Here is a 15,248-nt window from a genome sequence, read left to right on the forward strand (position 1 = left end):
CCTATCTCTTGAGATTATTGTCTTTTTTCTGGAGAAATTTTTCTCAAATTGCAGTTCATAGGAGCAGAAACACACTGGTTGCCTATGAAAATATGTAGTTGTTGACCCAGCTGAGTCAGAATCTCTATGAATTGGGGCTGCAGAGAGACCTTCAAGATCAGGAAACAATGACAACAACAGCATCCTCATCTTTCAGTTATGAACATTAAAGTGCAGGGAGGTTAAAGAGAATTTCTCAAGGCCATGCAACCAGTTAATAGCAAAGTAAGACTAATAATTTCATTTATTGATGCTCAAACCAGCATTCTTTTCCAGTGAATCAGCTATTAATTTTTATTTTCAAAAGATAAAATTAAATTAATATTCAAAGATATATATGTATCCAGATAGTATCAGGTGTTCCAGCCAATAATCTACTCATCACTAATTAACAAAATATTTCTTTTCCCTCCAGGAATTGCAAATAACTTTCCTTCAGACTCATCATATGTCTTGAATTATAATCAAAATACAGCCCTAAAACAGTTTGTGTGATGTCATTCAAAACTGATAAAAAAAATTTGGTTCCCATAATTTAATGAAGCTATTAATAATTTTATATTTTTCTTGTACATAGTTTAGCCTTCTAAGAGGAAAAGACTCTGTCGATGCTGTTTATTAAGTTTTCTGTGCTTTTCCTCAACTGAATAACATTTTGACACCCATTTGGGATAAAGAGGCACCACTAGAGAGAAGATGTGCTGATAAGCTTCCCTGGTGTTCATAAATTCATAATAAATATGGCTCTAGTGATTTTCAGGTCCAGTCCTTTATTTTACTAGTGGGAAACATGAATTAAAAAAAAATAGTATTCTTTTGAAGGAATAACGTTGTCAGAAACTGCTAATTATCTACCAGACTTCTCTTCTCCCTTTCCTAGGACTCCTGATTTCAGCTAAGTGTATGGTCACCTGAATAAAGGATTACATTTCCCAGCCTTCCGTGTAGCTAGGTATTGCATGGGTCTAAGCCCTTGCCATTGGACCATAAGTGAATGTTCATGTGGTAGCTTTTTGGAAACTTCCTTAAAAGACAGTGGGGACATGTGCTCTGCACCTCTGAGCTTCTTACATGGATTCTGTTTGGAATGTGGTTGTTATGGCTGGAAATGTATTTTGGGCCATAAGAATGAGGGCCACCCTGGCTCAGAAGACTATGGACCTACCATTTTAACTTTGGACTGACATGGGATGAGATGAACACATGGAAGAGAAACTTCTATTCTGTTGAAGTCATTGGGTTGGGGTTTCTGGTATTTGGAGATGTATGTGATTGCAGAGAATAATCCATTTCTTGCTACAGAATTTTATTCATTCTTTTTTGAGCATGTAGTTATTGAAGACTTTTTATGAGCATGGAACTATATTATGAAACAAAATCATTTTATTTTTTATTTAAAATTTATAAAAAGTTTTGGAGAAGTTTTCAGAACCAGACTCCTCTTTACCTTTGGTTCATCTTTACTTCTATCCCAGGCATATCATACAATTCCTATTTCTTTCACCATGAAGGAATTATTTTTTCTGACTGTATTTTACACAGATGCTGGCGTGTGAGTATCATATCTTGCAAAAGTTAACAACAATGCCTAAGCAACTCAAGCACATGACTTTCAGTAAGTTTTAACCTTTATTCCCAAACATATGCTAAGTCATGATTAAAAATTATGATGTAAATGCAGCCTTTAAAAATATGAGATGTAAATTTATTTGTCCTTGAACAAATTCAAAATATCATGGGACTAGTCCTAAGATTTTTACATACTATGTACTTTCTAACTTAACACTTAGAAATACTCTAAAGGCCATACTACTCTCAGTGTTACCCGCATAACAAAAAGAGATATTAGAATTCTGGGTATATATGTGAGGTTAGAGTTTCCCTCCCCTTAATGACTCATCTCCCGATTTAGAGCAAAAATGTTACTAGATATCCCCAGGATCAGAGCAAATAAATGCATTGCCCACTGGCTCCCTTAACTAATTCTGCTGGTAGGGATGGGGAAGTGCTCCTACTTTGAGTTCTATTTAAATTCTCCCAAAACTCTTTCTTATTGATTTGTGATTATTTATTAAGTTTTGGAGTTTTTCCTTTAATAATAATACATGCTCTATGTTTCAACATAGTGTTTCATTTCTAGATTTAAAAATTGAAACATGTCAAATATTTAATAGATAGTAGAATAATGATAGAAATACAATAAAATTTGGAAAGATATATAAATGTAAAAGCAGATTTACCTTTGGGTCCACTCTGAGAATTTTTCTGTCTCTTTTGTATTTGAAAAGTAAGCCTTCTGGATTATCAGCAATCACTTGATAATTGGGAGTCGATTTCCAAACAGCAATATGACTGTCCCAGTTATAAAAGCTATAAAAAATATTTATTAGCAATGAATATGCATAATACATAAACTTGACAAGTATATTTCAGAAAATATTTGGGGCAGTTCAGTTTCAAGATAAATGAATCAGACAATAGTCTGTATAATCATGTATTATACATATGATTAAAATTCTTGCAGAAGATTTTAGACTGTTTTATTTTCAAATAATTTAAATTCATTTTTATTTATTATTATTATTTATTTTTTAAATTTTTTAAGAATTCATTTTTATGACAATTTTGCAGGATTTCCTGGTTTGGACACTTTAGGACCTAGGACCCATTCCAATATTAGTTTCCCAGGAAGCCAAGAAGAAAATTGATGCAATTTAAAGCTATGGCTCAGATTCTTCAGAGTATTAAGAGACAGTTTACCGGAGGGAAAGGCAAGCTAAGTCAGCTCCTCTCATTCAAAACAAATTAATTCATTTCTTTCAGTCTCTATTTTTCAATAATATGTTTCCCAGGGAGTGAGGAAACTATTTGAATTTGAGAGGTTGTCATAAGCCAGGTATAAAGTGACGTATTCTATCACAACACCCAAACAAAATTCTTCTCATTTCATGAGACAAGGCTAGTCAACCAAGAGAGGTAAAGTAGCAGGTTAGGGTTGGTAAATAATATGTCATAGGTCTAATGGTTCAACCCAGATACGTGTGTTTCTCATATGAGTTGGAAGAGTCTTCAATATACTTATTTTATTATCTATTCCTGTTAATTCATTTCTAATACTATGTTACTAGTTCAAATAGTAACACATTTCTCATGTCTCATATTATCCTGCTTCTGGGTTGTTTTGCCTGCTATTACTCCCTTTCTTCATTTGAAAGAAATTTTATCGATTAAACTTATTTTGAATTATAATGTTTTTGGAGGCATTAACTTTTGAGCTATTATCTAAAAGTGTAATATTTACCCTCCAATTTTCCGGCATTCAGGAAGGACTGAATACATAGATCATATGTTTGTATCAATGGGGCATATTAGCAAGAACTGTTTTCTCTCTTTCCCTTTACTATTTTTTCTGTAGCCAAGACATAGGAGTGTCTGCCCTATCTGAGCACAAAGTTAGGAAAAGTGATTTTCTAACAATCTTTGTCTGCTTAATTAGTCTTCCCCAAGAGAGCAGGAATGACAGAGAGTATCTGATTGGTGAATTGAGGAAAAGAGCTAAGCATTCATGGCCTTCTAAGTCTTCACTTTGGCTAGCCTTCATAAGTGAAGCTTACCATGGCAAGCTCATCCCCCAGTATGGTGGTAGGGCGCATCTAGAGTCCTGCTGATGAATTCAATTCAGTGGTGAAGCATTAGGAGCCAATCTGACCATACACCCAAGCTGGGTTCTCTAATTCAGCTTAACCCATAATAAAGAAGACAATCTGACCTTCATCATACTGGTGTTCAGTTAGGAGATTGCTAATTGGAATAGAAGACATGAGTGTAATTCTAAACCTTATATATAAGTCTCTCTAAATATTTATAAAATATATAAATATAGATAATCCAGTAAAACATTTGAGTAATAGCTAAGCTTAGAGTGGCGTTGTTTGTATCACACATTCCTATCTTGTTGTTCAGCCTTCACACTAAAAGCCTTTTTGAAATCCAGGCAGATTTTATTTATTTATTAAAAAGTTAATTTATATAGCATACAGTACTTCTGATGAAACAATTTGGATACTTTAGTTCTCCTAGGCAGGAATGGGAACAAATTTTGATTCACATGCCAATTCTAATAGCTAATAATTATTACTGTTTAATAAAGATGATATTTATTTAGTAATTACCATGTGCTAGGTATTGTTCTACCTAATCTATTACCTCATTTAATCCTACCACCAACCTCATGATGTAGGTATAAAATTATCCCATTTTTATATTTGCAGAGTCACGGTGCTCCTGAAATGTACTTGTGGAAGAAAATGAGGGACTGGATTTGAAACATTATTAAAAAGTGGACTCCTCAGTGATTATGAGAGAAGTAAGTGACAAGAGTTTTAGGATTATACTCAGATTTCTGGTTTAGATTGCAAAATGGATGGAATTATTTATTAGGATATAAAATACAAGAGAAGAAAGAGATTTCAGGAGGGTAGGGGAGTTTTGGACATGCTGAACTTGAAGTTCCCATGAAACATCCAAGAAAATGAGAACAAGGATTTGGTTTGTATTATTTACTGCCCTATTTCCAATACCTCTTCTTAGCCCATTTCTGACACATAGTAGATGCTGAATGTGTATTAATTGAGTGAATAAAGAATGTATGAATTTATGAAATTCAGAGAATTTTCTAAGATGAAATAAGAGATCTGGAAGTCAGTGGTACTTAAATTCATAGATGTGGCTGAGGTGGACAAAGGAGATCATGGAGACAGTGATGAAATCTGGGAGCATCAATTTTAGGGAAGGAAGAAGAATCAGCAAAGGAGAATAGAAAAATGGTGATCTGAAGCATCAGAAAGAATGATAGAGTTACTTTATTGTAGAAATTGAAGAGAGGAGAATATTTCAAGAAAAAGCATTTTTAGAAAGATAATAATGCCAAATGCTTTATAAATTAGAGAAGGTATGAAAAGAATCCGTCAAAATTGGTACTTGGAAGAATATTACAGGGAAAGCAGTTGCAGTGAAGTGGTGGGAACAAAATTTGGGTCATAGAGAATTTAGGGAAGGTGAGAAAAGATTACTTAATAAAAATAATTCCTTTAATAATTTAGCTGTGAAGGAAACAAAATTAGAACAGCACTAGAGAAGAGTATAAATAAATTAAGGGGCAGGTTTTTTTTTTAAGATGGAATATTCTTGAGTATGTTTCCATGATGTGAAGAGTTGGAAAAGTAGAGGAAGCAGTAGAAGCAGAGCTGTAAAAAGACTTTGTCATAAAAATTTTTATATAAGAAGATGTATTTAATATGCAACAGCACTATGCTATTGCTTTACCTATGTAGACTAATTTGATTTTCATAAGAGCCCTGCATATTATTTATTACTATTCCTATTATACAGATGAAAGAACTGAAGCTGAGACAAGATCATTATTTTTCCAAGTTCACATATCTATTAAGTACTGGAATACAATCTCAAATCTTGACTACAGAACCTTAAAGAAGTGCTCTTTTATAAGCATTTTATTTTATTATAAGAAGAACATTTAACAGGAGATTAACTCTCTTAATAAATTTTTAAAATTATACATTATACATTGTTGTTGACTGTATGTACAATGTTGTATAGCAGATCTCGGTAGCTTATTCGTCTTGTTTAACTGAAACATTATGCCTCCTGATTATTAACTCCCCAATTTCCCCTCCCTGTCCAGGCTCAGGCAGTCATCATTCTGCTCTTAGAATTTTTTTCTATGAATTTGACTATTTTAGATACCTCATGTAAGTGAAATCATACAATACTTGTGTTTCTTTGACTCAATTATTTCACTTGGCATAATGTACTCAAGGTTTATCCATGTTGTCACATATTGAAGAATTTCCTTCTTATTAAAGGCTGAATAAATATTCCACTGTATGCATAACCACATTTTCTTCATCCTTTTATCTATCAGTGGACAATCAGGTAAGTTCCACATCTATAAATAGTTTCTTTTAGACCGTATATAGTTGAGTGTTTTTGTTTATTTTATCTATTGAGCCACTCTTATGTCTTTTGATTAGTGAGTTTGCTCCATTTATACTTAGAGTAAATATTGATATGGAAGGGTTTTACCCTACCATTTTATTAATTGTTTTCTGTTATGTCTTGGAGTTCTTTTGTCTCTCTTTTCCCCTCTTGCTGTCTTCCTTTGTGTTCTGTTGACTTTTTTATTGATACAGTTTTATTGAAACCTTTCTCTTTTTCTTTTGTGTATCTTTTATAGGTATTTGTTTTGTATTTATCTTAGGGCTCACATAAAGTGTCAAACAGTTGTAACAGTTTTAAGGTGACAATAACTTTAGTTCAATCACATACACAAACTACATTTTAACTTATTCCCCCCTGCCATGCACTTTTATTGTCACAGTTTACATCTATTCATAGTGTGTATCTTATTGGGTCTTTTTTAAAGTTACAGTTATTTTTAATTTTATGGTATATTAAAAGTGATTTTTGCACTACTATTGCAATAATACAGTACTCAGTATTTGCTTATATTTTATCTTTATCAATGAGTTTCATACTTTTATATGCTGTCATATTTCTGTTTAGCATCCTTTTATTTTGAACAACTCCCTTTAGTATTTCTTAAGTAAGTCAGGCCTAGTGCTGATGAACTCTCTTAGCTTTTCTCTGTCTGGGAAAATCTTTATTTCCCCTTCATTTTTGAAGGACAGCTTTGCTGGGTATAGTACTCTTGATTGGTTGCTCTTTTCTTTCAACACTTAATATCACCTGATTCCCTTTTGGCCTGTAAGGTTTCTGCTGAAAACCTGATGGTTGTCTTGTCACTCGGATGTGACAAGTCACTTTTTTTTTGCTTCCTTCAAAACTGTCTCTTTGTATTTGACTTTTGACAATTTGATTATAGTGTGTCTTCATGTAAATTTCTTTGGAGTCATCTAATTGGCTTTTCTTGAGCTTCTTGGATCTGGATGTCCATTACCCTCCCCAGATTTGGGGAGTTTTCATCCATTATTTCTTTGGATAAGTTTCTGGTCTTTTATTTCACTCCTCCTCTGGGAATCCCATAATGTATATATCTGTCCCTTCATGGTGTCCTATTCCCTTAAGATTTCTTTACTCTTTTCTTTTTGTTCTGACTTCAGTTATTTCTAATTATTTGTCTTTGAGTTCACTTATCATTTCTTCTGCTTGATCCAGTCTAATGTTGAAATCATGTAGTGATATTTTAAGTTATGTTATTGATTTAACTTCATTATTTCCATTTGGTCCTGAAATGTTTCCTATCTCTGTTGCATCTGTCACTTTGTTCATTCATTGTTTTTTCTTCACCTCAGTGAGCATCTTTATTACAGTTATTTTGAATTCTCCTTCAGGTAAATCATACTACTCTACTTCTTTAGGATCAGTTTCTGGAAATTTGTCTTGTTCCATTTTAAGGAAATTCATTGCATAGTTCTTGATTTTCCTTGACTTTTTATTTTGATGCCAGCACAGTAGACAAAGTAGGCACCTCTTCTAGTCTTCATGTACTGGCCTCATACAATCAGCTTGGCTAGAAGTTCTGGGGGCCTTTTCCAACTTTTTCCCCTCCCTAGGGAGAATTAGGCAGGTGTAGGTTTTCTCTGCCTTCTCTGTGATAAGTGGGGGATAGGAATATGGTGACTGTCAGCCAAGCCACTGTTTCTCATTCTCCCCTAGGTGAATAGACTGTGCTGGACCCATCAGAATTCCAAGGCTGGAAATATAGAAGCCAGACTTCTGGGAAGCCCTTACAGAAAAGTTGGGGATCTGGATAAATACTACAACCCTTTCTTCCCCTGAGAGAAACTGAGAGATGGGGGTTTCTTTCTGATCATAAGGTGCTGTTCTAGGGGCAGAGAATTCAGCAAGAGCTTGTACCAAACCTTTCCACTGGCTTTGACAACGCTGATTTTACATTTGCTGAGGTTGCAGGAGCCTGTCAATTAGCTTCTAGATTTCTCTCAAAAGGAATCTGTCTGAATTACTGCTGAATTTGTGTGTTTGTAGGAAAGTGAGAGTCTAGAGCTTCCTACACTGCTATCTTGCTGTTGTCACTAATACAAATGCTGTTTTTAACTACTATATTCCTTGTTTACTTTTTTCTTTATTATTTATTTACTTATTTTCATTAAGGTATGATTGATATACACTCTTATGAAGGTTATACATGAAAAAACAATGTGGTTAGTACATTTATCCATATTATCAAGTCCCCACCTATACCATTATGCAGTCATTGTCCATCAGTGTAGTAAGATGCCACAGACCCACTATGTGCCTTCTCTGTGCTACAATGTTCTCCCCGTGATCCCCTAAAACGATGCATATTAAACATAATACCCCTCAATCCCCTTCTCCCTCCATCTCCAACTGCCCTCCCACACCCCTCCTCTTTGGTAACCCTAGTTCATTCTTGGAGTCTCTGTGTCTGCTGCGATTTTGTTCCTTCAGTTTTGCTTCATTGTTATACTCCACAAATGAGAGAAATCATTTGGCATTTGTCTTTCTCCACCTGGCTTATATCACTGAGCATAATGTTCTCCAGCTCCATCCATGTTGTTGCAAATGGTAGGATTTGTTTCTTTCTTATGGCTGAATAGTATTGCATTGTGTATATGTACCACATCTTCTTTATCCACTCATCTACTGATGGACACTTAGGTTGCTTCTATATCTTGGCTATTGAAAAAGTGCTGTGATAAACACAGGGGTACATATGTCTTTTTGAATCTGAAAAGTTGTATTCTTTGGGTAAATTCCAAGGAGTGGGATTCCCAGGTCAAATGGTATTTCTATTTTTAGTTTTTTGAGGAACCTCCATATTGTTTTCCACAATGGTTGAAGTAGCTCACATTCCCACCAGCAGTGTAGGAGGGTTCCCCTTTCTCCACATCCTCACCAGCATTTGTTGTTCTTAGTCTTTTCAATGCTGGCCATCCTTACTGGTGTGAGGTGATATCTCTTTGTGGTTTTAATTTGCATTTCCCTGATAATTAGTGATATGGAGCATCTTTTCATGTGCCTGTTGGCCATCTGAATTTCTTCTTTGGAGAACTGTCTCTTCAAATCTTCTGACCATTTGTTAATCAGGTTATTTGCTTTTTGGGTGTTGAGGCGTGTAAGTTCTTTATATATTTTGGATATTAACCCCTTGTTGGATATGTCATTTACAAATATATTCTCCCATACTGTAGGATGCCTTTTTCTTCTGTTTATGGTGTCCTTTGCTGTACAAAAACTTTTTAGTTTGAAGTAGTCCCATGAGTTCATTTTTGCTTTTGTTTCCCTTGCCTGAGGAGATGCATTCAGGAAGAAGTTGCTCATGCTTATATTCAGGAGATGTTTGCCTATATTGTCTTCTAAGAGTTCTATGGTTTCATGATTTACATTCAAGTCTTTAATCCATTATGAGTTTACTTTGTGTATGGGGTCAAACAATAATCCAGTTTCATTCTCTTGCACGTAGCAGTTCAGTTTTGGCAACGCCAGCTGTTGAAGAGGCTGTAATTTCCCATGGTATATCCATGGCTCCTTTATCATATATCAATTGACCATATATGGTTGGGTATGTATCAGGGGTGTCTAGTCTGTTCCATTGATTTATGGGTCTGTTCTTGTGCCATTACCAAATTGTCTTGATTACTGTGGCTTTGTAGTAGAGCTTGATGTTGGGGGGCATAATTCCCCTAGCTTTATTCTTCCTTCTCATAATTGCTTTGGCTATTCGAGGTCTTTTGTGGTTCCATATGAATTTTAGAACGATTTTCTCTAGTTCATTGAAGAATGCTGCTGATATTTTTATAGGAATTGCATTGAATCTATAGATTGCTTTAGGCAGGATGGGCACTTTGACTATATTAATTCTTCCTATCCATGGGCATGGGATGAGTTTCCATTTATTGGTATCTTCTCTAATTTCTCCTAAGAGTGTCTTATAGTTTTCAGGGTATAGGTCTTTCACATCCTTGGTTAGATTTATTCCTGAGTATTTTATTCTTTTTGATGCAACTGTGAATGGAATTGTTTTCCTGATTTCTCTCTCTGCTCATTGTTAGTGTATAGGAATCCCACAGATTTCTGTGTATTAATTTTGTATCCTGCAACTTTGCTGAATTCAGATATTAGATATAGTAGTTTTGGAGTGGATTCTTTAGGGTTTTTTATGTACAATATCATGTCATCTGCAAACAGGGACAGTCGAACTTCTTCCTTGCCAATCTGGATGCCTTTTATATCTTTGTGTTGTCTGATTGCCATGGCTAGAACCTATGTTGAATAGAAGTGGGGAAAGTGTATATCCTTGTCTTGTTCCCGATCTTAAAGGAAAAGCTTTCAGGTTCTTGCTGTTAAGTATGATATTAGCTGTGGGTTTGTCATATATGGCCTTTATTATGTAGAGGTACTTGCCCTCTTTACCCATTTTGTTGAGATTTTTTATTATGAATGGATATTGAGTTTTCTCAAATGCTTTTTCAGAATCTATGGAGATGATCACATGGTTTTGGTCCATCTTTTTGTTGATGTGGGGGATGATGTTGATGGATTTCCGAATGTTGTTCCATCCTTGCATCCCTGGAATAAATCCTGATTGACCATGATGGATGATCTTTTTGATGCATATTTGAATTCAGTTTGCTAATATTTTGTTGAGTATTTTTGCATCTATGTTAATCAGGGATATTGGTCTGTAATTTTTTTGTGAGGTGTCTATGCCTGGTTTTATTATTAGAGTGATGCTGGCCTCATAGAATGAGTATGGAAATATTCCCTCTTTGTCAACTCTTTGGAAAACTTTAAGGAGGGTGTATTAGTTCTTCACTAAATGTTTGATAAAATCCAGCAGTGAAGCCATCTGGTCTCGGAGTTTTGTTCTTAGGTAGTTTTTTGATTAGCAGTTTGATTTCATTGCTGGTAATTGGTCTGTTCAGATTTTCTGTTTCTTTGTTGGTCAGCATTGGAAGGTTGTATTTTTCTAGAAAGTTGTCCATTTCTTCTAGGTTACCCAGTTTGTCAGCATATACTTTTTCATAGTATTCTCTAATAATTCTTTGTATTTCTGTGGTGTCCATAGTGATTTTTCCTTTCTCATTTCTGACTCTGTTTGTGTGTGTAGACTCTCTTTTTTTCTTGATAAGTCTGGCTAGGGGTTTATCTATGTTGTTAATTTTCTTGAAGAACCACCTCTTGCTTTCATTGATTCTACTGTTTTATTCTTCTTGATTTTATTTATTTCTGCTCTAATCTTTATTATGTCCCTCTTTCTACTTACTTTGGGCCTCATTTGTTCTTCTTTTTCTTGCTTCATTTATTGTGAGTTTAGACTGGTTATATGGGATTGTTCTTCTTTCCCGAGGTATGCTTGTATTGCAATATACTTTCCTCTTAGTATGGCCTTGGCTGTGTCCCACAGATTTTTGTGGTGTTGAATTATTGTTGTCATTTGTTTCCATATATTGCTTGATCTCTGTTTTTATTTGGTCATTGATCCATTGGTTATTTAGGAGCATGTTGTGAAGCCTCTATGTGTTTGTGGGATTTTTCATTTTCTTTACATAATTTATTTCTAGTTTCATACCTTTGTGATCTGAGAAACTGGTTGGTACAATTTCAATCTTTTTGAATTTACTGAAGCTCTTTTTGTGGCCTAGTATATGATGTATTCTTGAAAATGTTCCATGTGCACTTGAGAAGAATGTGAATTCTGCTGCTTTTGGGTGTAGAGTTCTGTAGATGTCTGTTAGATCCATCTGTTCTAATGTGTTGTTCAGTGCCTCTGTCTCCTTACTTATTTTCTGTCTGGTTGATATGTCCTTCAGAGTGAGTGGAGTGTGGAAGTTTCATAGAATGAATGCATTGCATTCTATTTCCCCTTTTAATTCAGTTAGTATTTGTTTCACATATGTAGGTGCTCCTGTGTTGGGAGCACAGATATTTATAATGGTTATATCTTCTTGTTGGATTGAGCCCTCTATCATTATGTAATGTCTTTCTTTGTCTCTTATGACTTTCTTTGTTTTGCAGTCTATTTTGTCTGATACAAGTACTGCAACTCCTGATATTTTCCTCTCAATAAGTTACATGAAATATCTTTTCCATCCCTTCACTTTTAGTCTGTGTATGTCCTTGGGTTTAAAGTGAGACTCTTGAAGGCAGCATATAGATGGGTTTTGTTTTTTTTTATCCATCAGTGACTCTATGTCTTTTTTATTATTATTATTATTTTTATTTTGTTATCAATCTATATGAAGAACATTATGTTTACTAGGCTCTCCCCCACCCCAAGTCCCCCCTACAAACCCCATTACAGTCACTGTCCATCAGCATAGAAAGATATTGTACAATCACTACTTGTCCTCTCTGTGTTGCACAGCCCTCCCATTTCACCCACCCCCCATATTATACATGCTAATTATAATACCCCCTTTCTTCTTCCCCACCCTTATCCATCCCTACCCTCCCATTCTCACCAGTCTCTTTCCCTTTGGCAACTGTTAGTCCATTCTTGGGTTCTGTGATTCTGTTGCTGTTTTGTTCATTCAGTTTTTCTTTTGTTCTTATACTCCACAGATGAGTGAAATCATTTGGTATTTCTCTTTCTCTGCTTGGCTTATTTCACTGAGCATAATACCCTCTAGCTCCATCAATGTTGTTTCAAACTGTAGGATTTGTTTTCTTCTTATGGCTGACTAATATTGCATTGTGTATATGTACTACATATTCTTTATCCATTCATCTACTGATGGACACTTAGGTTGCTTCCATTTCTTGGCTATTGTAAATAGTGCTGCGATAAACATAGGGGTGCATCTCTCTTTTTCAAACTGGAGTGCTGCATCCTTAGGGTAAATTCCTAGAAGTGGAATTCCTGGGTCAAATGGTAAGTCTATTTTGAGCATTTTGAGGAACCTCTATATTGCTTTACACAATGGCTGAACTAATTTACATTCCCACCAGCAGTGTAGGAGGGTTCCCCTTTCTCCACAACCTCGCCAACATTTGTTATTGTTTGTCTTTTGGATGGCAGCCATCCTTACTGCTGTGAGGTGATATCTCTTTGTGGTTTTAATTCGCATTTCTCTGATAACTAGCGATGTGGAGCATCTTTTCATGTGTCTGTTGGCCATCCGAATTTCTTCCTTGGAGAATTATCTATTCAACTCTTCTGCCCATTTTTTAATTAGATTATTTGCTTTTTGTTTGTTGAAGTGCATGAGCTCTTTATATATTTTGGATGTCAAGCCTTTATCGGATCTGTCATTTATGAATATACTCTCCCATACCATAGGATACCTTTTTGTTCTATTGATGGTGTCCTTTGCTGTACAGAAGCTTTTTGGCTTGATATAGTCCCACTTGTTCATTTTTGCTTTTGTTTTCCTTGCCTGGGGAGATATGTTCATGAAGAAGTCACTCATGTTCATGTCAATGAGATTTTTGCCTTTGTTTTTTTCTAAGAGTTTTATGGTTTCATGACTTACATTCAGGTCTTTGACCCATTTTGAAATTACTTTTGTGTATGGGCTTAGACAGTGATCCAGTTTCATTCTCTTATATGTAGCTGTCCAGTTTTGCCAGCACTATCTGTTGAAGAGACTGTCATTTCTCCATTGTATGTCCATGGCTCCTTTATCGAATATTAATTGACCATATATGTTTAGGTTAATGTCTGGAGTCTCTAATCTATTCCACTGGTCTGTGGCTCTGTTCTTGTGCCAGTACCAAATTGCCTTGATTACTGTGGCTTTGTAGTAGAGCTTGAAGTTGGGGAGTGAGGTCCCCCCACTTTATTCTTCTTTCTCAGGATTGCTTTGGCTAATTGGGGTCTTTGGTGTTTCCATATGAATTTTTTAACTATTTGTTCCAGTTCATTGAAGAATGTTGTTGGTAATTTGATAGAGATTGCATCAACTCTGTATATTGCTTTGGGCAGGATGGCCATTTTGACGATATTAATTCTTCCTAGCCAAGAGCATGGGATGAGTTTCCATTTGTTAGTGTCCTCTTTAATTTCTCTTAAGAGTGTCTTATAGTTTTCAGGGTATAGGTCTTTCACTTCTTTGGTTAGGTTTATTCCTAGGTATTTTATTGTTTTTGATGCAATTGTGAATGGAATTGTTTTCCTGATTTCTCTTTCTATTGGTTCATTGTTAGTGTATATGAAAACTGCAGATTTCTGTGTGTTAATTTTGTATCCTGCAACTTTGCTCCATTCCGATATCAGTTCTAGTAGTTTTGGAGTGGAGTCTTTAGGGTTTTTTATGTAGAATATCATGTCATCTGCAAATAGTGATAGTTTAATTTCTTTACGAATCTGAATTCCTTGTATTTCTTTGTTTTGTCTAATTGCCATGGCTAGGACATCCAGTACTATGTTAAATAACAGTGGGGAGAGTGTGCATCCTGGTCTTGTTCCGGATCTCAGAGGAAAAGCTTTGAGCTTCTCACTGTTCAGTATGATGTTGGTTGTGGGTTTATCATATATGGCCTTTATTTTGTTGAGGTACTTGCCCTCTATACCCGTTTTGCTAAGAGTTTTTATCATGAATGGATGTTGAATTTTGTCGAATGCTTTTCCATCATCTATGGAGATGATCATGTGGTTTTTGTCTTTCTTATTGTTGATGTGGTGGATGATGTTGATGGATTTTCGAATGTTGTACCATCCTTGCATCCCTGGAATGAATCCCACTTGGTCGTGGTGTATGATCCTTTTGATAGATTTTTGAATTCGGTTTGCTAATATTTTATTGAGTGTTTTTTTCATCTACATTCATCAGGGATATTGGTCTGTAATTTTCTTTTTTGGTGGGGTCTTTGCCTGGTTTTGGTATTAGGGTGATGTTGGCTTCATAGAATGAGTTTGGGAGTATTCTCTCCTCTTCTATTTTTTTGAAAACTTTCAGGAGAATGGGTATTAGCTCTTCTCTGTATGTCTGATAAAATTCCAAGGTAAATCCATCTGGCCCGGGTTTTTTTTTCTTGGGTAGTTTTTTGATTACCGTTTCAATTTCTTTGCTGGTAATTGGTTTGTTCTGATTTTGTGTTTCTTCCTTGGTCAGTCTTGGAAGGTTATATTTTTCTAGGATGTTGTCCATTTCTTCTAGGTTTTCCAGCTTCTTAGCATATATGTTTTCATAGTAGTCTCTAATAATTCTTTGTATTTCTGTTGGGTCCATCATATTTCCTGT

At 35.2% G+C, this 15,248-nt stretch overlaps 1 protein-coding gene across 3 annotated transcripts in view; it reads right to left on the reverse strand.

The window, feature by feature from the left end:
- Window positions 1–15,248, reverse strand: part of CFAP299 (cilia and flagella associated protein 299) — a 650,695-nt gene that overhangs the window by 22,224 nt on the left and 613,223 nt on the right. For 2 of the 3 annotated variants that reach the window (XM_073237411.1, XM_073237410.1), the window contains exon 5: window positions 2,280–2,409. The exons of the other annotated variant lie outside the window; for it this stretch is intronic. In XM_073237411.1, the coding sequence (XP_073093512.1) occupies window positions 2,280–2,409 (130 nt within the window). The remainder of the gene's footprint in view (window positions 1–2,279; window positions 2,410–15,248) is intronic. 3 annotated transcript variants of the gene reach the window in all.

Source organism: Manis javanica, chromosome 5 (assembly GCF_040802235.1).
Source record: "Manis javanica isolate MJ-LG chromosome 5, MJ_LKY, whole genome shotgun sequence".
Classification (NCBI taxonomy): domain Eukaryota; kingdom Metazoa; phylum Chordata; class Mammalia; order Pholidota; family Manidae; genus Manis; species Manis javanica.